Source organism: Akebia trifoliata, unplaced genomic scaffold (genome assembly GCF_017979445.1).
Source record: "Akebia trifoliata isolate Shusen 1 unplaced genomic scaffold, ASM1797944v1 Contig00341_ERROPOS679206+, whole genome shotgun sequence".
In the NCBI taxonomy this organism is placed as follows: domain Eukaryota; kingdom Viridiplantae; phylum Streptophyta; class Magnoliopsida; order Ranunculales; family Lardizabalaceae; genus Akebia; species Akebia trifoliata.
In genome coordinates, this window is record NW_028236971.1 from 204,690 (window position 1) to 225,997 (window position 21,308).

Consider the following 21,308-nt stretch of genomic DNA (forward strand, 5'->3'; position numbering starts at 1 on the left):
CTCCTCGGTACTTTTAAGTAATTTTACCCTTTTAAAATAACGAGGGATTTGTCTTATTTGAAAAGCACATAACTAACAACTCCAACAACATATATAAACCCATTTTCAACAAGGAAGGTCAATTTCATCCTAAACCAACAGACACGGCGGAGAGAATGAATGGCAATCTCGTAAATATCATTCAAACAAGTCAGCATTTCTGTAATTTCCGTCAGATAAATTGAGGCTTATAAGCTGTAAAGTGTAAAATCTCTTCTCACGTTTCACAGTTCACACAAGCCTCTCGTCAACTTTCCCGTTTTGGCAGTTCATTTGCAAAACCTCTTCAACTCTCTCGCTCGCGCTCTTTCGCTCTTTAACCAAATCTTTCTCTTTCTCATTCTATAAAACCCTAATTTTCTTCTCCTTTTCAAACCCTAACAATTCTCTCTGATTTTTTTTTTCTTTCTCGAGAGAACTCTCTCAAGTCTAAATCGTTGTTTCTAATCGATTTTTTTTTTGTTTCGATCGAAAGAGAAAAAAACTAGATAGAGAGATTCAAGAATTGTTATTCTTTCTAAGGTTTCTGCGATCTTTTCAAGCTTTTTAGGGGTTTTTTTAGAGGAAATGTGGGATGTTTTCGTGGTTGGGAAGAAGTGCTTCCTCATGTTGGCGCCCGGTACGGCAGTACGCCCGTATGAGCAGGGATGATGAAGGAGATGGATTGGACGACAGACTTCACTGGGGAAGAGATCTTGATCCACATTTCATGGGCGAGTTCTCCATTTCTGTTGTCCAAGCCAATCATATCCTGGAGGATCACAGCCAAGTCGAGACTGGACGAGATGGCACCTTTGTTGGTGTTTATGATGGTCATGGCGGTCCTGAAGCTTCTCACTATGTCCGTGATCATCTCTTTCCTCATCTAATGAGTGAGTTCTTGCGTTTCTTGATTATTTTCTTAATTTTTGTATCAGTTATTGGAGTTTAATTTTAAAGCAGATTTAGTTTCTATTTGGATCGCCAATGTATTTGTTGCAAATCATTTATTTTCTGCACAAAAAAGAAATCGATCAACTTATTTATCTTTTGAGTGAGTTCTTGTGTTTCTTGATTATTTTCTTAATCTTTGTTCCAGTTACTGTAGTTGAATTTTAAAGCACATTAAGTGTTTATTTGGATCGCCTATTTATTCGGTCATATTATTTATTTTTTGGCATAAAAGTAAATCGATCAATTAATTTATGTTTGAGTGAGTTCTTGTGTTTCTTGATTATTTTCTTAATCTTTGTATCAGTTATTGTAGTTGAACTTTGAAGATTAAGAATGTTAAATTAGATTAAGTGTCTATTTGGATCTTCTGTTTGTTGAAGATCTTTCTATCAGTTATCCTTTATGTGTTTTTGTTTTTTGCCAAATTGTGATGGTTAATCAATCGATATGTTAGTTCAGTGTTTATTTAGATCTTCTGTTTGTTGAAATTCATTTGTTTTTTGGTACGAAATGGAAATTGATGGATCAATTAGTTTATCTTTTGTGTTTTTTGTTTTTCTCGCCAAATTGTGATGGTTAATCAATCCATATGTTAGTTCGGTCTGAAGTTATTTGTGAATTATTGTGTTTCTGGAATATTTTCTTAATCCTTGTACCAGTTACTGTAGTTGAATTTTAAAGCAGATTAAGGATCTATTTAGATCGCCTATTTATTTGGTGTAAATCATTTATTTTTTGGCACAAAATGGAAATCGATGAATTGATTTATCTTTTGAGCGAGTTCTTGTGTTTCTTGATTATTTGCTTTATTTTTGTACCAGTTATTGTAGGTGAATTCTGATGATTAAGAATTTTAAAGCAGATTAAGTGTCTATCTGGATTGTCTGTTTGTTGAAAATCATTTATTTTTTAGCACAAAATGGAATTTAATCAATTAATTTATCTTTGATGTGTTTTTTTTTTTTATACTGAATTGTCACTATCAATCAATCAATATGTTAGTTATGCGCAAATCTTTAATTGATTAAGTTTCTATTTGGATTGTCTTTTTGTTGAAAATCATTTATGTTAGGCACAAAATGGAAATTGATCGATTAATTTATCTTTTATGTGTTCTTGTTTTTTGCCAAATTGTGATGGCCAATCAATTGATGTATTAGTTCTTTCTCAAGTTCTATGTATAATCTCAAGTTCTTGTGTTTCTTGATTATTTTCTTTATCTTTGTACCAGTTACTGTAGCTGAATTTTAAAGCAGATTAAGAGTCTATTTGGATCGCCTATGTATTTGGTGCAAATCGTTTATTTTTTGGCACAAAAAAGGAAATCAATCAATTTATTTATCTTTGATGTGTTTCTGTTTTTCACCAAATTGTCACTGTCAATCAATCGATATGTTAGTTATGTGCAAATTTTTAATTGATAATGCGAACCATTCATCATACAGAATTTGAAATTCAAAACTCTCAGGATTTTTTTTGGAACTGAAAATCTCAGGATTTTGATTCTGTTACAGACAATTCCAATATTTGGAAACCTTTATCGCCCTTGATGAAGTCTGGCAAGATTTTGTGTCTATTTGGATCACCTGTTTGGTGTGGAAATTGAAAGAATTTGTTTTTTTTCCCATACAATAAGGAAATCTATCGATTAATTTATCTTTGTTGTGGTCCTGTTTTCACCACATCATCACTGTCGATAAGTCCATATGTTAGGTCTATATCAAATTCTTTATGCACTCACAAGCAAATTTTTAAGTGATAATGCGAGCCATTCTGTGTACAACTGGGTTTGTGCTAAAGTTTGATGAAACTTGAAATTCACAAGATTTTATTTCTATTTTGGACTATTCAAATATTTTGAGATCTTAATCAGCATTGAAGTGCAGTACATAATTTCCTCTAAAGTTCTGCAAATTCTCTTTAAACATCGTGGTTCTAAAGTTCTATATTGTGTTCCCTTCTTTCCCTAATTTGCAGGGCTTGCCCGGGAAAATGGAACTATATCTGAAGATGTTGTTAAGAATGCCTTTTCTGCAACGGAGGAGGACTTTCTTGTTTTCGTGCGTAGAACATTTGAAATAAGACCATTAATTGCTGCTGTTGGATCTTGTTGTTTGGTTGGGGTTATCTGGAACAACACACTGTATGTTGCTAACTTGGGCGATTCTCGTGCTATTATAGGCTGTTTAGGTAGGTCAAATAACATTGTTGCAGAACAAATTACTATGGATCATAATGCAAATAGGGAGGAGATTAGACAAGAATTGAGGTCGCAACATCCGGATGATTCACGCATTGTATTTCTAAGGGATGGGGTATGGCGTGTCAAAGGCATCATTCAGGTTCATCCCTCGTCTTTAATTACTTTTATTAGTAAGTTTTACTTTCTTAGTTTCTCAAGTTGAAATATTGGCATATCATGTGGTGGCCTGTGATAGTGTTTTTTTTTTTAAATAAAAATAAAAATTAAAAAAAAAATCTTAATGACGGAGTGAATTAAATATCAGAGATAAAGAATGAACAGAGGATGAGGGGGTCTCTTATACGAAATAAAAAAAGAAGCATAATACAGAAAGATTCACACAAAAACCCAAAATAAAATGATGCATTAGTGTTAAATATAAGGCTGTGATGTAGAGTTCAAAATCCTCCCATACCAGTGTTTCATCTGATGCCCAATAGACCTTCAGATTCCACTCATTAAACACTCCATTAACAGGTGGTTTGATAGGTACTTATAATTTCTTTTCTTCCCTCGAGATCTTAGAAACACCAAAAGGTTTTGATGCTCCAGATGATGAGCTTTGTCAAGAAGGGCTTATTAGAGTTGTGCTGACGTTCCTCAACCAACGATTTCAGAATCAACTGAAATTCTCATCTAGGGACAGGATGATATCCGCCTGCCATGATAGTTGACATTTGTTTCATGCAAATAAGTGGACTTGCATGGAAAATGAGAGTACAAATGTCACATTAACTAAGTATAACATAAGGATATGCTATATGCAAAGAATACATTAGAATAAAGATACATAAAAGTATATACATATAATATTATATGTAATTTACATTTCCTTTTTAAAACCAATTTATTATTTTTTGTTATTTTTATAAATTTTTGTCATTATTTTTAGAGTGCATTTTTCAAATAAGAATATTTTAGTTGAATTTTGCAGTTGATCAAAATATTTTCACTAACATCTAATATTTTTACACCTGAAATTTGAAGGGGAGGAGCCCTCGTTAGAAAAGATCATAAGTTTTGAGATTAGTACTGCATGCCCTAAAAAGTTGTATCGATTAATCCAAAACACATTCAATCACCCTCCTAAGTTTTTGCTGATGGTATAAATCAGATTATGAGGATGCATGTTGTGTCCTTTTTGGTATGAATATATTACCGTGAATCATTCTCTAAGCTTTATGATGGTAGTCTTTCAATACTTTTAAGAATAAAAAAACACTCCCTTGAACTATTCTAACCTATGTAGTGGTTTTGTTCACAACTTTGAACACTACTGACCATTGACCGATGCTTCCGCAAAGGCATACTTAAAGGGAAGAAGAAATCTATAGTTATGATTAGTCTATATTGTGGTTTTGGTTCATTTTCAGGTATCAAGATCTATAGGGGACGCCTACTTGAAGGAGCCAGAATTTGCCCTTGGTCCATCTTTCCCACGTTTCCATCTGGCAGAACCACTTGGCCGGCCTGTTCTATCGGCAGAACCTTCCATATATACAAGAGTCTTACAACCACAAGATAGATTTTTGATATTTGCATCTGATGGGCTTTGGGAGCACATGACGAATCAGGAAGCTGTTGACCTCGTTCATAAGTACCCACGACCTGTAAGTATTGTTTTTAATCTATTGTGTTTCTTCTTCTAGGGGGATTCTTATTCTGATCTCTTTAATAATAATAATAACTGAAGGGAATAGCAAGAAGACTCATTAAAAAAGCAGTAAGTGAGGCAGCTCGTAAGAGTCATATGAAGTACAATGCTATTAAGAAGGTTGGAAGAGGGAGACGGAGGGTGTACCACGATGATATTACAATTGTTGTCGTCTTCATTGACCACGAAATGCTAGGGAAACGGACATCTGTACCTGAAATATCAGTTAAAGGGTTCATCGACACAGTTGGACCATCTAATTTTTCTGTTTTGGAACAAGGGGCCAATGCGACTTGAATCAGTAGAGGCACATACATACCCTAAAACCTACATTTTTTTTTTTTTACCTCCACATTTTCTGTTCTGGAGGAAGCGATCAATGTGACTTGAATCAGGCACATACACACCTTTGATCCCCTGGTTCATCTTGGCTTTCTTTTAATCCTACATATTTTTTTTTCTCGCATCCAGAAGTCTAACAATTGATGGTTATTTTCTTATATTGCTCAACCAGATCTTTCTTTTTTTTTTTTTGTTTTTTGTTTTTTTTTTTTGGGGGGTGGGGGGGGGGGGGGGGGGGGGGGATAGATAGATGCATGTATTTTTGAACAATACAGTTCCCATTCTTATGCTTTATATGATGAATAAACTTTCTTGCTTTTGGTAAAAGTGATTTTACTTAAATCACATATTGGAACATGAATTTTGTTAAAAGTTGGTTGATTTGAACCAAATGTGGTACTACTTTTGGAAAAAAGAAAGATATCTATTGAGGCATTTTTTGTGAGTCAACACGAGAAATCATCTTGTTCTCTGAGACATTTTTCTTACTTAGTAATGATTTTAGGCCTTACTAAGAGTTGTTTTGCTTAAATGGATTACCACATCAGCAATCCAACACCACAACCCTTTAAATTTCATTGAAAAACTCATATCTAAGAAAAAGAAATTTTCAAAATTTATAATTTATAATTGATCCCAAGGTTTTGAAAGTAGATGGTTATTGAACTTTCACTTTAACTCCAAAATTTAAAATTAAAATTCAACAGTGAAATATATCTTTTTTGAAAATACCCTTTGAAAAAGAGATTTTCAGATTCAATCTTAGACGACGCAGCACAAGGACAACTTCTGATTTTATTTCTTCTCTTCTATTCTTTTCAAAAAAATACCTTTACAACTTTATTATCATCCCTCCACACCACAGGCTAATTCTAGTAAATTTATAAGTTCAAATTAGTAGAACCCATAGACTGTAGATACCATGAGTTGAGTTTACTAATTACTAACTGCCCCCAAGAAAAATGACAATAGAGAAATAAGATGCAGAATCCTACGTCTCTAATGAAATGCCACACTTCCATAAGAAACATAATCTCGTCCTCTGGTATTTATTATGGAGGACAACGGGCAGCTGTTCTGTTCATCTTGAAGAGATACGTTTAAATAATTCTAAATAAGTAATCAGAGAATCTGTCAATTCAAACCAAACTGGAGTAGAGTAATAATAAACACAATTTGTAAGTACAAATGATAATGAAGAAATTGGATGATAAATTCCCTGCCTTCATTCAACATCATTGTCCATACATAGAAATGAGAGGAAGAACCACATAGAAATGGAGAAGAAAGAAAGAAATGAAACGGAAAATGCTTCAATATTTCTAGAAATTCAAAAAAAAAAAAAAAAAAAAATGGTACTTCTCTTCATCCACAACATCATCAGTAAGAAGGATCAGAAACATTTCCTATGAACAATTGATGGTCCAGATTCATCATACTCTGCCTTTGCAATCCACATCTGCACTCGGTAACAAAAATAATATTCTCCAATCAGAAATCTTCTAACTGGGTATAAAAAAATTTAAGTACGATAAAAGAGCAAAAAAAAAAAAAAAGAAAAAAAGATACAATACCTGTTGGAAAGTGCTGAGGGATGCCAAGATGGATCCTCCAATCCACACACTGTATTTCCTCTCAGGAGGAGCCACGACCTTGATCTTCATGCTGCTTGGTGCTAGTGCTGTGATCTCCTTGCTCATTCTATCTGCAATGCCAGGGAACATGGTGGACCCACCACTGAGGACAATATTTCCGTACAAATCCTTCCTGATGTCGACATCACACTTCATAATAGAGTTGTACGTGGTCTCGTGTATGCCGGCAGCTTCCATACCAATCATTGATGGCTGGAAGAGTACCTCTGGGCATCGGAATCGCTCAGCTCCAATGGTGATGATCTGCCCATCAGGCAATTCATAGCTCTTCTCTACAGATGAGCTGGTCTTGGCTGTCTCTAGTTCTTGCTCGTAGTCGAGAGCGATGTATGCCAGTTTTTCCTTCACATCCCTTACAATTTCACGTTCGGCGGTTGTGGTAAAGGAGTATCCACGCTCGGTCAGGATTTTCATTAGGGCGTCTGTGAGATCGCGGCCTGCCAGGTCAAGACGAAGTATGGCATGTGGGAGGGCATAGCCTTCGTAGATAGGAACCGTGTGGCTGACACCATCCCCAGAATCCAGAACAATACCTACAAAACAAATACACATCAAATCTAGCACCCAAAAAAAAGAATACACATCACATCTTACAGTCTAAACATTCACTACAGACATTCAAAAAACAAGACAGAAATTAAATTATACTTATTTTGCAAAGAGTCCGACTCGCCTTACTTAGTAAGATTTCAACTCTTACCAAGTCCTTGAGCTCACTTCAAGGCATCCAAAAACATGACCCAATGCCACATGTTTTAGAAGACTAAATTCTATGAATTTTGAAAAAAAAAAAAAATTCAAAAAAATGTTATTTTTCACCATTGAATTTTAATTTTAAATTTGGAAGTTCGGTAACCGTCCATTTTCAAAACCTTGGATCAAGCCCAAAACCAATTTTTTTTATTATTTTTGAATCTGAGTTTTCCCATGAAATCTAGAGGGCAGTGGTGTTGGATTGCCAATTTAGTAATCCATTTGAGCTCAAGGGACCTTAGTAAGAGTTAAAATCTTACTATGTTAGTAAGGAAAGTGTTTTTCTTTTGCAAAATCTACGGACAGAAATCTTGGTTAACCAACCCATTGAACAGTCTCTAACCTTAAAACATTTGTTTTTCTCTAAAATAGATCACAATGGATCACAAATCCATAGTGCTTGAGAAAAGGAAACAGTGAGATTGCTTACCAGTTGTTCGACCACTGGCATAAAGAGAAAGAACAGCCTGGATAGCGACATACATAGCAGGAGCGTTGAAGGTCTCAAACATGATTTGAGTCATCTTTTCACGGTTAGCCTTCGGGTTAAGAGGTGCTTCAGTGAGGAGAACCGGGTGCTCTTCTGGGGCCACACGAAGCTCATTATAGAAGGTGTGATGCCAAATCTTCTCCATGTCATCCCAGTTGCTCACAATACCGTGCTCAATAGGGTATTTCAGAGTTAAAATACCACGCTTAGATTGTGCCTCATCTCCAACATATGCATCTTTCTGTCCCATACCAACCATCACACCAGTGTGGCGAGGGCGACCCACAATGCTAGGGAACACAGCCCTAGGAGCATCATCTCCAGCAAATCCGGCCTGATAATTGAAGATCAATCAGAAGAAACAAAATGTAGGTTCCAGCAGTTTGTGCGATAAAGAGCAACATTATGAAATACATCATCCTAAGTGGTTATAGATAACTCAATAAAATTAGTAAAATGCTTTAAAAATCCTTTTTTTCAAGATAACAAAGCCTGGTCGTATACCTTGACCATTCCTGTTCCATTGTCACACACAAGGGGCTGAATGTCTTCACTGTCCGCCATCTTCTATTGCCTCCTGAAGAAAGGGCAAACATGTTTAAATTGAAACAATCAGAAAAATCATGAGAAAACGGTACCAGATTGTCCCACAAATGTATATCACATACAATTTTTTTTTGATAAGCAAAATTTCATTAATAAAGGAAAGCAAGGTCGGTCGAGGTGGCCAGCCAAGCAAACAACAAGTACGCAAAGTGAATCTCTCACAATACTACACACCCACTCCCAACTCCCTACAAAGTCCTCAAATAAAACCCCTCTAAACTCCTTATAAGTGTTAGACCACAAAAGCAACAGACCTAGGACCGACAAAATAAGATTGGTACGGTTGAGGACTTGTCGTTAAAGATCCTAGAATTATGCTCCTTCCACAAACCCCAACAAATTGCAAATTGGGTAACACTCCAAAGCACCCACTTCATTCCGGGGAAATAAAACCAAACGGCTAGCCAAGATTCAAATAAGACCCGAGTAGAGCCATGGAGACAACTTGGGACTCCAAACAACTCAAGAAAATGTGACCAGACCTTGTGAGCCACCGAACAATGTAACAAAACGTGATCAGCCGACTCCACATCCCTTAAACACATAACACAACCATTATCATCTACCACTATCTTGGTACATCAGCTTTATTACTATGAATTAGTGTCCGGTCCATTTCCCTTTATTCTAGATGGATAGTGTGCTAGTGAGATTGAAACCCATAATATTTTGTAAACATTGATAAGAGCCCATGATGTAAACAAAATTCAATAGGCTTCCATGCCTATTTACTTTGAATTGGTGTATATAGTTCACAAGCTCAAACAGAAAGAGGATATGGCAACCCCGAGGGGTTGGCTCAACGGCAAATTCGAACCGATAAGCGGTTAATGCCTATAGGTCATGAGTTCAATACCTAGTATGAGCATTGATTCCTTAGGGGCCACCATCACTTATCTGGTGCGTGTGATAATATCAAGGGATAACCAAAAAGAATTTGGAAACAACAATGAGGAGAACCATTCTAAAACATAAAACTAGAAGAATCCAGTATACAGTGACAAGAAATTCCATCATGGGTTTCATTAAAGTGTAAAGCACCGTATAAATTTTATAATTTTTTTTTTTTTGGATAGATCTTGAACCGAATTCCTCAAACCAGTTTTAAATCCTAATTTAGGCTCCTAGACATTTGATAAGCCCATTGCCAACAATTTAGTTCGATCCACACATTTTAATGTTGTCAATTGAAAACTTAAAGACTACAACAGAATGGCAAGAGGAAAACAAAAAGACCATAATTCAATTAAAAGTGAAATGGGTGCCTAAAATTAGATAAGTCTACATACAAAACAAGATGATTGAAATTAATTGAAAAATAAACTGAATCAGGTAGACACTGAGAGATTAGATTATGAAAAAATGAAAAGGACTATAAGAAGCAATCAAGCACCTTTTAAAATTAATTTTTATATAATATAAGGAGATGTTCAAAATTACAGCAAAAATAATGACTTTCATGGTATCATTTTGATTTTGAGCAAAAAATCATTAAATTTAGCAAAAAAAAATATTTGCATTTAACTAGGGTAGATTTTTCTTCTCATCATGAGAAGTGCTCTCGGATCATGAAAAAAATGAGAAATCCTTTTGATTTCATAAAACTAAACAAAAAATCAATCATTTTTTTTCTCAAATTTCCATATAAAAAAAATCAACAAAACAGATCATCAACAAAATCAGCAACGTTTTATGATCAATCTAAACACTCAATTTTACTACTTTCGAACAATAAAACCAACAAGTACAGATCCATTACAAAAACAACAAAAACCATCCAAACATTCTCCACAGATCGATCAAAATCAGATTGTACATCCAATTCCAAACACATTATCAATCTCAACAACCAAATCGTTAAAAAAAGACTCGATTTTTAAACAATGGACGAAGATTATCTACAACAAATTAGATGCCGAAATGGCGATTGGTCATCCATCGATCGATCTATATAGAATCTACAGAAACCTACTATGAAAAATATGGTTGAAGCACAGAATACCTCTGAAACCCTAGACTTCGCGTTGCAGAGTCTCTCTCTCTCTCTCTCTATATGAGAGCTGCTCGTACGTGCCCGCCCTTGTGTTTAAAAAGGAAACTTGTCCAAAACCACAAATGAAATTCGTTTTAAATGAACCACAAATAACAAAGATGCACATTGCATACAGATCATTTGTTCCATTTAGCTTTAATTTAACATTTTAAGGACAGTTTTACCCTTGTCATTTTGCAGAATTATGGATTAATCCCCATTTTTTTACCTATTTTTTTATATTATGGTTCAACCCATCAATGACATGGTCACACGTACCCACCCAGAGAGAATTATAAGAAATCGAGTTGACTCAAAACTTGTTTGGACTAATTTGATGAGTCAACTCAAAAATATACTGAGTCAATTACAAACCCATGACTTATGGAGATGTATTTTGATTATTTATTTTGAAAATAAAATTGAGTCGTGTTGGGGTGACACAGGATTTACTGTGATTCTCATACTTCTGACATGGACATGCATACATAACCGTAGATGATTTTTACTCGTATCACGAGGAAATATATCTATGGTTATGTGCACATCCCACGTCAAACTTGTGAGAATGACAGTACATACCCTGTGTCATTCCAACATTTTCCAATAACATTTATAATATTTAATATGCATTAATTTGAAACTCCTTAATTGACTCATAAATCATCAAGTTGACTCATGCATCTGTTGTTCAGTGTCCAACCACCTACTAACATGTGGGACAAAATACATGAAAAATCATTTTTTTTAAATAATTAAATAATTAATTAAAGAAGGGAAAAATGTTAAAACGAACTTCCTATGATACTGTGTTTAACATTGTGTTGATTGGTCATGTGTACAGAACCATAGATGTTTTCATCGACATACAAGTGACACCAATTCATGATGCCACATCTAAGAAGTTAATAATAACGTTTAAGATCTTCCAATCTATAGTTGAAATAAGAGTAAAAACATAGTTTTCTTATAGAGTAGTAATAGTTTCTAAGGGATTACAACAAATTTCTCGAGATCCATTTTCTTCCCAATATCATGTTAGTTGGATGGAGAAGCTCATACCATGTTTGAAATACTGCATTTCCAGCGTGACAAGGTTATTTCAAAAATATCATTGATGGAGATTTATTTATTCGAAGGATGAGTTGGTCTCATTTTATGGGTAAGAGGGTAAATTAGTCTTTTAACAAGGTAATACCAATTCAGTTAATTATTCAAATCTTAAAGTCCTTTTTCGTAATTTTAGGTTTGGATAAAAAATGGTTGGAATCCCAAACTTCCATATCCGTTAAGATGATGTCCGCATGTTCTTTCAATCTTTCTAGACGTGCGAGGATTGTCGTTAAGACACGTGCGTCAGATTCCGCTTTTGAGCTTCCATTAAACACGATCGTTGACCCAATGAAACGGTCAACTTATCCTCCAATGAATCGGTCTGTCAAATGGAGCGGTTCGGGTTAGTCATAAATCCAAAGTCAAAAGTTCTCGTGATGCATAAATAAGACATCAAGATTTGTTACGAATCTCGGGGTCTTTCTGATGGAGGATGATGCTTAGTAAGGCTTTTTTTCCCCCTTATTTTGGTAAGGCTAACGAGACTCGTAATCTTTTATACAATTTTTAGAAGAGTCGTGATGAATGTACATGATCTTGATACGTAGCTGACGTGGCAAGAGCACAAAATCATAGATGATTTTCATCGGGATACATAAGAAAAAGATCTGTGATTCTATGCTCTTGCCACATCAGACTGTTGGGCTTTATAGAGCCTAGTTATGTTTGATCCGATTGACAACCCGACCCGAATGATATTGAGTAGCTTTTTATTATTTTGAGTCAATTTATTATTATTCTTATTATTCTGATTGATATTTAGAATAATTGTGTTTTTCTTTATATCTCACTTGGTTTGTAAGGTACTCAAAATCAAACCTTGTTTAAAGTTTGAAATTTCATTTTTAATAAATATAGGTATTATCTTTGCTATTATAATGAAAAAAGGTTGGTGGAGTAGAAGTGGTTCGTTACCAAAATTTGAGTGCCCATAAATGCCTTCACTTTTATATTTAAATTTAATATAGAGTCATTTTGATAAAAGAAAATAAGAAAATTGCAACCATTGCTTAGTTTTCAAAATCATAAAAATATTATTTTACTATGTAATCTTCAAAATCACTCTTTAATTAATATTTATTTTAGATTTTGATTCTTGTTAGTTCCAGATCCGGTTCCAAAATAAATGGAACCGAAACCAGAACCACCAAAAAATACTGGTACCTATCGGTTCTGATTCTAAAGAATCAAATGAGAAAAAATGTATTTCAAATCATTATAAAACTTTTTTCCTTTCAAAAAATTAACATTCTATCTACAAAATGATTACCTTAGAAATAATTTGTTATTCTAAAAGATACAAATTAATGATTTTTCTCAACAAAAAAAAATTCTTTTAATTAAAAGTAATAAATTTTTAGAAGAGATAGCTTATTTTAAGCCCCAATTGATAATTTATATGAAAAATTGAAGAATTTTATATAACGTGCATTAATTTTGATATAAGAGAATATCTTAAATCATATAAACTATAAAAAGAAATGACAATATAAATCGATCTTGGGTACTCGCCCACCCATTAAATAGAACTTAACGGTTTTGATTCTTATCGATTTAGTTCCATTTTAGATTCGACTCTAATCAATTCCAATAAAAAGGGCACTAGAATTGAGATTTTCAATTTTGGTTCCAGTTCAATTTTGGTTAAATGGTTATCCATTCACACCCTTACGTAAAATGAGCCATTTTGATGTGTGCAAATAGATCCACCCATGTATCATTGCATGTGGGGGTGTAATGATATTTTAATGGTGTGGTAATATCACATCCCTTCAAAACCCATGGAACTATTAGTAGGGTTTAAGAAAGAATCGTACGCTGTGTCTGGCGAAGTAGATTTTCAGTTTTATCTCTTCATCAGCTTCAGTGGTTCTCTATTTCCACAGAGAACAAGGTAACCTCTCTTTCTCCATCTCTCTCTTTGGGTTTTTGGAGTTCTAAGGTTTCTGAGACTCTGATGAACTTATTGTTGTTCCATTGTATGATACATCACTAAAATGCTGCAAAATTTTCTCTGTAATCGATATTCTCTCCAATTAGTGTAAATTCCTATGTGGGTTTCAACATTCAGGTTGTTTTCGTATCGAAAATCAATAACCCTTTGTAAATTCTCTCGCTTTTCTTCAATATCTACTGCTGTTCAATTAACCCCAATCATTGAAGAACAACCTATTTCTGGTTCAAACAAGGAAGCTTCACACCAATACTTGATCGAGTTAGATACTGTTAAGGTTGTTGAAATCTTGAACAATTTGAAAAAAGACCCCAATCTTGCCCTATCTTTTTTTCGGCAAGCGAAGGATCGTGGGTTTTATCATGATCTCGAAACTTATTCGACAATCGTTAGGATTCTGTGTGTTTCGGGTTTGGAGAGGAAGTTGGGTTCTCTGTTTTTGGAGCTCATTGGGTCCAAAAGGGACCATGACCATCCTCCTTTTGAAGTTTCAGCTCTCTTTGAAACTCTCTCAGAGGAACGTGAGAATGAGAGATCGAGTCCATTGGTCCGGGCATTTGATGTATTGGTCAAGGTCTACATCGACCTTGGCATGTTTGACGAGGCCGTTGATGTGTTGTTTCAATCGAAAAGGCGGGGATTTGTCCCCCATGTATGGTCCTGCAATTTCTTAATGAATTGTTTGATCGAACGGGGTAAATCCAATATGGCAATCGCTGTCTATCAGCAGTTGAAGAGGCTAGGATTAAGTCCAAATGTCTACTCTTATGCAATTGTGATCAAGGCATTATGCAGAGGAGGCAATCTGGAGGAAGCCATTGATGTGTTCAAAGAAATGGAGGAAGCCAGGATTACACCCGATGCCTTCACTTACACGACTTTGATTGATGGATTATGTTTGCATGGGAAATCAGATTTGGGCTACAAAGTACTTCAAGCAAGGAGGGGTGAAGGAGTCCAGAATGATGCCTTTGGCTACAATGTTGTAATCCGTGGGTTCTGCGGGGAAACTAGGATGCAAGAAGCCGAGGATGTCTTACACGACATGGGCAAGCACGGGGTGGCGCCTGACGCATATAGTTATGGTAGCCTGATTAATGGGTACTGCAAGATTGGTTCTATACTAAAAGCTTTGTCTCTCCACAATGAGATGATGTCAAAGGGTATTAGGACTAATTGTGTTATAGTAAGCTCGATTCTCCAATGTTTATGTAGAACGGGCCTGACTTCCGAAGTGGTGGATCATTTCAACAGTTTTAAGGACTCAGGACTTTTCCTTGACGAGGTCTCGTATAATATTGTGATTGATGCTCTCTGCAAGCTAGGTAAAATGGAAGAAGCCGTGGAGTTGCTTAATGAAATGAAGGGTAAGAAGATGGTTCCGGATGCTATACATTATACAATTTTGATAAATGGGTATTGCCTCATTGGAAAACTTGAAGATGCCTTGAATGTTTTTGAGGAAATGAAGGAAATGGGTGTCAAGCCTGACATTGTTACCTACAATATAGTTGCTGGTGGGTTCTCTAGAAATGGACTTGCAATGGAGGCAATTGGGCTTCTGGGTTATATGGAGGCAGAAGGTTTGAAGCCCAACACGCATACATACTGCTCTATCATCGATGGCCTCTGTAGAGGAGGCAAGGTGAAGGAGGCAAAAAATTTCTTTAATGGGTTGACAGAGAAGTGTGCGGTTATTTACAGTGCTATGGTTAATGGTTACTGTGAAGCAAACCATATAGGAGAAGCATACGAACTTTTTGTCCGGTTGACTAAGTGTGGGATTCTCGTGAACAAAAGTGCTTGCTCAAAACTCCATTGTAGCTTATGTGAGGAGGAAGAAGTGGAGAGTGCTCTTGTAGTTTTTGAGTCAATGTTGGCTTTTGGTGTGGGTATAAATGAGATTACTTATAGCAAACTTATAGCTGCTTTTTGTCGAACCAGAAATATGGTTAAGGCTCGATATGTATTTGATATTTTGGTTCAGAGTGGGTTGACCCCAGATGTCATCACTTACACTACAATGATGAATGGATACTGCAAGGTGAATTGCTTGAAGGAGGCTTGTGATTTACTCAATAATATGAAAGAAAAGGGAATTAAACCCGATGTAATTACTTATACGGTGTTGATTGATGGTCTCCAGAAAAAAAAATTAAGAAAAAGGGGGACAAAGAGCAAGGCATTTGATTCTTCTGCATTGCAGGGTGAGATGAAAGACATGGAGATCGGACCCGATGTTGTTTTCTACACTGTTTTGATTGATGGACATTGCAAGACAGATAACGTTCAAGATGCCATTAATCTTTTTGAAGAAATGATGAATAGAGGTTTGGTTCCTGATGCCGTCACCTACACAGCTTTAGTGTCTGGGTATTGTAGTCGGGGAGATGTGGACAAGGCTGTAAACCTTGTTGATGAAATGACATTTAAAGGGATAATGCCAAACACTCATACGATATCTGCATTAGAGAATGGGATTGTGAAGGCTAGGAAGGTAAAATTTCTGCGATAAATGCTTTGGTGACTCCCATGGCCTAGCAGATTCAAGCTGCTTAAAGTACTCAACTTATGTTCAGCGGTAAGGGAAGAAAGAACATTAACGTTTTTATTATCATCTTAGTTGGTCCGTTTGGAGAATATTATATGTCTTTTTGTGTTTCTGATGGTAATTTGTTACTCATGAATCTTCCTGCAGGCATGTAAGAAAGGGAAGGTTCACGGTAGAGAAATATTGGAGTCAGATATTTGCAAAGGTAGGAAGGAGTTTTCTAGAAGAAAAGGAAAAACAATGTACCTCTTTTAGTTATATGATCTTTTTTTTTTTTGTAGTATCATTGATCCATGGAGCTTTAATCTGCATACTTCATATGGGTAATAATCTACAATAGGGTATATTACAGTTTGACCCCTATGGCTTAGCATAATTTCATGTTAACCCCTTAACCTTTTGATAATTTCACTCATCTCCCTTACCAGAGATTGTGTTACTGTTCCTCTAATTTTTTTATCGTAAAAAAATAAATTTTAAAACGACACAAAATCTCAAGTTGAATAAAATTACATTTTGGTGATTCCCCCGTTCTCTACTCCTAATGAAATTTTGCTGATTCCTCCTTTCTCAACTATTAAAAAGGGTAAAATAGTATTTATAAAAAGTGAAAAAGGCATTTTTAAACAGTTTTATTGATAGAAGGGGTCTAAGTGAACCTCTTTCATAACTTTAGTGGAGATAAGTGCAATTGTCAAAATGTTAAGGGGTCAACATGGAATTACACCAAACCATAAGGGGTCAAAATGTAATTTACCCTTTATATTATGTACTGTATAGTCTGTATCAGATAAATTAACTCTGTTGGTAGATTCTGTGCAAAATATACCCAAGTAGATAAAGATTTTTAAATATGTTTTCCAAGTTATTTGATATCTTTGTATTCTTCATGGTTTAGGAAACTGAAAAAAGCACCAAGTTGTTGAGAATGTGCTCCGTTAACTTGTGCAACGTGTTGTGGATTCTCAGCAGATTTGAGGACTAGAAGAAATGATGTGAAAAGTTTCTCTTGAAAATACGAATGTCGAACTCCAAGTTTTTGGGTTTGTTCCTAATTTTTTAGGTCATATTTTTTTTGTTTTTGGCCCAAACACTATATTGTTCAAATTCTTAATTATTTTCCTTTTGTCCCAAAAACTTGCAATTTGTAACCTATTTTATGGGCCCATACAAATTACTGCGCAATCCATTGGACATTATTTATCACTCAATTTAGATTTCATTGTAATGTTGCAGGCAGTCTTTGCATGGGCTCTATGGAGCTTTCTCATGCATTCTGAATTTTCAATCAAAGCAAGCGCGCTTTATGTGTGGTAAGTCTCTTGTTCACACAAAAACTAATATATTCATCTTTTGCTAAAAGGGTGTACCACAACCAAAGAATGGTCTCAAAAGTGGGACTTTGTACATGTTGAGGCCCTAAATGTCAAAGATGATGACTTTCCCATTTCTTTTATATTGATTTTTGTTTTCTATCTATTACCTATTGTTCTCACTTCAATATGGAAGTCGAACCATTTATGTGCCAAAATTCTTCAGTGGCATTGAAGCTCTCAACCTCCACTATGTTCCAGATCTTCTAATCCTCTGATATTGTGGTTTTCTCAAATATTCAAAGAGGCACCTCTGGTGTCAAAAGAACCTAATATACATCTTGTTGTTTACAATGGAGTTTCTTATAGTTCTCTTTATATATATATATATATATATATTTAAAACCTCTCTGGTGTAGAGTGGCTTTTTGTGGAGTGCCGATTTAGTTGAAGCATTCTGGGCCCATTCATAGGGAGAGTGTGTAATTTAAGGAGTCCACGAAATCTATGGCCCATTGGAAGAAGAGAATCAACATGATCTTTGGCACTATTTATTTATTTATTTGTTTTTATAGAAAGCATGTATTACTATATCCCATAAAACATGACAGCATTGATAGAGGAAAGCTTATATAGAAATGAAAGGTCCCTCCTAATGTGTCATGAAGCTTAAGCTTGAGTTCACATGAATGGCAGAATGGTCAAATGTTCTTTACTTGAGCTCCTTCTAATTGTTGATGTGAGGTGTTCATATACCTCCTAAAATATATATTTCTCAACTAAAGTTTTTTTTTCTTTTTTTTCTTTTGAGTATTATATTGTACAAGTTCCTGTTTCTTGTCATTTTTTATGTGACGGTATCCCCACCCTCTTTGGAAGTGGGACTAATCCCTGCGGATAGGTTTACCATATAAACCTAAATCCCTTACCATAATTGCAAAACGTTGTAATTAAATGTTGCAGCCCAAACCCGTTTTAAGTATGCCCTAAACTTTTACGGTAATCCTATTGTAGGCCAAATCCCAAATCAGATTCCCTACCCTGTAATTCATCTTCTTCCCTGTATGTCCTACATCAGGCGTTGAAGCTCCAAGCTGCCAGCACACTCTGGATCGTCCTATCATCCTATATTTCAGTTTTCACAAATAGTCAAAATGTCTCCTTCTGGTATCAAAAGAACTTATACTTTTCTTTTTCTTTTTTGGCGAGTATTAAAGGTGCCTAGCAATTTAGCTAGGGAACACATGCCATAGCCAAAGATTTTTGTCCTACATGGATTAGAAGTTTCCGAATGACCTGATTTTGGTGAGGATGATCTTTATGGTGAGGAGATCATCCTCACCAAAAATCAACCCATTCTGAAACTTCTAACCCCATCAAAACAAGTTGAAGAATCATGGACCATTCATTTTTTTGTAAACCACTTTTGATGGGGTTAGAAGTTTCAGAATGGGCTAATTTTTGGTAAGGATGATCTCCTCTCCCTGGAGACCATCCTCACCAAAAATCAGCTCATTCCAAAACTTCTAACCCATATAGGTAGGACAAAAAACTTTGGCTATGGTGTGGGTGCCCTAGCTAAATTGCCACCCGCCTTCTTTCTTCTACTTTTTGCTTTTATTTTTGTTTTTTGGTGATTGGTAAGCCTGTTTTTAATGAGATCAATAACTCGGTGATGGCGGGAATTGAACCGAGGTCTATGTTATCATCACTCCATAGACTTTACCAACTAAGCTAGCTGGTACCTTCAAAAGAACTTATACTTTGTTGCCAAATGGAGTTGCTTTGTGTTCTTTGTTCACTGGTCTACCCTTAGAGATGTACAGTGATTTTCTTACACCTTTCTGGTGTGGAGTGTTCTCTTTTGTGTGTGTGTGTGTGTGAGCTTAGCTGGTTTAGTTGAAGAAGGAAGGCTCTGTTCATAGTGAAAGTTGACAACGAGTCCTCCCATGACATTTATGGCCATAGTAAGGAGAGGATCAACACAATATTCAGCAATGAAAGGATTTTTAAAAAAAAAATCTATTATTTGGCTCCTTGAATAGATTACAAGGCTGTGATGATGATTACAATTTACAAGTGAAGTGATGTTCCACATTCTACTACTTTGATAGTCATTAGCTTACATGGATGGTTTTTGAATCTTTTTTAAAAATCATGCAGGTTGTTGGACCGAGGATCATTCAAACTTTGTCAGGATGAGGGAGGGTTAAAGTAGATTTTCATGTTCAAAATCTACAAGAACTTGATATCTAAGGGATTGTTGTGAGGATGAACCTTGGAGGAGCCCTACCCAAAGGTTTGGATCAATCACCCAACATTTGGTTCAGTATGAATTTTGTTTTTGTTTCAAATATTTGCGGATGGACACGTATACTAAATGGTGGTTGGGTTTTGCTAGCTACATTCCAAGTCACCGATGATTGGATTATCGCCCAATTGAAGTAGATAGATTTGTGAGCGGCTCTCCATCCAAGTCAAAACTTTTTGGAGGAAATTCTACAAAAATAGGGTTGGAGTGTGTGCACTGTGAGTATTTCTTGGGCCTTAGGCTTGGAATGTTAGATTCTGATTATGGAAACTGATTGCTTGAATCTAGAATCTTTGGCTAAAAATTGTTTTGGGGAACTGATTTGGAATCTTGAATCAGAATCCCCTTTCACTATCCCAATTTCTACCAATTCTGATATGAAATATTAGAAAAAAGAAAAAAAAGAAAGAACAGATTCAAAAATCCATTATTATTATTATTTTGTTTTGGTTATGCGAGAATCACTTTTATTATCTCTATCAATCAATTGTAATCTTGTGGACTAGAATCGGAGTCTAAAATTTGAACCAAATGTATCCATTTTGTCATTTAGGGTGGATTCCATGTTCTAATATAATTGTAGAAATGTTGGGTTCTTAACTACATACATTTACTCCCGTGATCAAGAAAAAAAATACTAAATACATTTACATTTGTAAAAATCTATAATAAATAGTATTATTTAACATAATTTTCAATTTTTTATATGAATTAAGTCATTGGGCTGGGCTATTTGATCCCCCATCTCTTCACCCATTTACTCCTTGTACCTACCCCAAATTTTGAAATACTCTTTTCACCCACTTTTTATGTTTTGTTGCTGTGCTCTGTGCCCCTACAATCCCAACTGAATCTAATTTTGTCTTGGTCCTCTCTCTCTCTCACACACACACACACACACACACACACACACACATTCTTCTTCTTTGTATTTTCGGAAGTTTCAAGAAGGGTTTCAATGAGGATTTCGTGACACAAGAAGTAATACCCTTTGAGGTTGCAAAATAGGTTAAAAATGATCATGGAAACCTCTACTCTTAGTCTGGAGGTGGTTGGAAAATCTGGGTAGCAAAAAAGAAAAAAAAAAAATCAAATATTATTTCATTTTGGAAATTTATTGAATCTACCTAAAAGGACTTCGTAGGTTCGCACGATTTTTCAATTTGTAGTTTTTTTTACTAAATCACAATGAAATTTTTTGATAACTTCCTACCAAATAAAAAATCGACATTATTTATTTGGATGTAAAGAATATTTTTTATTAAGGTTAATTGGGTCGTGTCACCATTTTTTTAATTTGGTCTGAAGGTGGTGCATTGA

The 21,308-nt window shown here is 35.3% G+C and overlaps 3 protein-coding genes across 13 annotated transcripts; 2 read left to right on the top strand and 1 right to left on the bottom strand.

Moving 5' to 3' along the window:
• The first annotated feature begins 252 nt into the window (after nucleotides 1-252).
• LOC147381593 (putative protein phosphatase 2C 43) lies at nucleotides 253-5,393 on the top strand. Its single transcript, XM_086430224.1, has 4 exons — nucleotides 253-911; nucleotides 2,950-3,314; nucleotides 4,588-4,824; nucleotides 4,908-5,393. Exons 1-4 carry the CDS (start codon nucleotides 614-616, stop codon nucleotides 5,163-5,165), a joined length of 1,158 nt encoding a protein of 385 aa, XP_086286350.1. The 5' UTR covers nucleotides 253-613; the 3' UTR covers nucleotides 5,166-5,393.
• A 1,012-nt stretch (nucleotides 5,394-6,405) lies between these two features.
• On the bottom strand, nucleotides 6,406-10,860 carry LOC147381594 (actin-like). Of its 2 annotated transcripts, none has more exons than XM_086430190.1 (5): nucleotides 10,717-10,860; nucleotides 8,613-8,685; nucleotides 8,049-8,442; nucleotides 6,785-7,398; nucleotides 6,406-6,669 (listed from the first exon to the last, which is right to left on the bottom strand). In XM_086430190.1, exons 2-5 carry the CDS (start codon nucleotides 8,670-8,672, stop codon nucleotides 6,604-6,606), a joined length of 1,134 nt encoding a protein of 377 aa, XP_086286316.1. In that variant the 5' UTR covers nucleotides 8,673-8,685; nucleotides 10,717-10,860; the 3' UTR covers nucleotides 6,406-6,603. The 2 variants fall into 2 exon arrangements, with proteins under 2 accessions (XP_086286316.1, XP_086286317.1); XM_086430191.1 differs by lacking the exon at nucleotides 10,717-10,860 and adding an exon at nucleotides 10,687-10,709.
• A 2,787-nt stretch (nucleotides 10,861-13,647) lies between these two features.
• On the top strand, nucleotides 13,648-20,441 carry LOC147381595 (uncharacterized). 10 transcript variants are annotated; one of them, XM_086430209.1, is made up of 6 exons: nucleotides 13,648-16,394; nucleotides 16,512-16,569; nucleotides 17,263-17,427; nucleotides 17,601-17,677; nucleotides 19,841-19,976; nucleotides 20,079-20,441. In XM_086430209.1, the coding sequence occupies exon 1, from the start codon at nucleotides 13,911-13,913 to the stop codon at nucleotides 16,326-16,328; it is 2,418 nt and encodes an 805-aa protein (XP_086286335.1). In that variant the 5' UTR covers nucleotides 13,648-13,910; the 3' UTR covers nucleotides 16,329-16,394; nucleotides 16,512-16,569; nucleotides 17,263-17,427; nucleotides 17,601-17,677; nucleotides 19,841-19,976; nucleotides 20,079-20,441. The 10 variants fall into 10 exon arrangements, with proteins under 10 accessions (XP_086286335.1, XP_086286337.1, XP_086286334.1 ...); XM_086430211.1 differs by having other exon boundaries at nucleotides 17,263-17,407; nucleotides 17,581-17,677; XM_086430208.1 differs by having other exon boundaries at nucleotides 17,263-17,407.
• Nucleotides 20,442-21,308: the final 867 nt, after the last annotated feature.

Coding starts and splice junctions, on each gene's coding strand:
- LOC147381595 (XM_086430209.1), top strand. CDS start 13,911: ATGTGGGTTTCAACATTCAGGTTGTTTTCGTATCGAAAATCAATAACC.
- LOC147381594 (XM_086430190.1), bottom strand. CDS start 8,672: ATGGCGGACAGTGAAGACATTCAGCCCCTTGTGTGTGACAATGGAACA. Junction 8,443..8,612: donor ATGGAACAGGAATGGTCAAG/GTATACGACCAG, acceptor TTCAATTATCAG/GCCGGATTTGCTGGAGATGA. Junction 6,670..6,784: donor CCCTCAGCACTTTCCAACAG/GTATTGTATCTT, acceptor TACCGAGTGCAG/ATGTGGATTGCAAAGGCAGA.
- LOC147381593 (XM_086430224.1), top strand. CDS start 614: ATGTTTTCGTGGTTGGGAAGAAGTGCTTCCTCATGTTGGCGCCCGGTA. Junction 912..2,949: donor TCTCTTTCCTCATCTAATGA/GTGAGTTCTTGC, acceptor CCTAATTTGCAG/GGCTTGCCCGGGAAAATGGA. Junction 3,315..4,587: donor GTGTCAAAGGCATCATTCAG/GTTCATCCCTCG, acceptor GTTCATTTTCAG/GTATCAAGATCTATAGGGGA.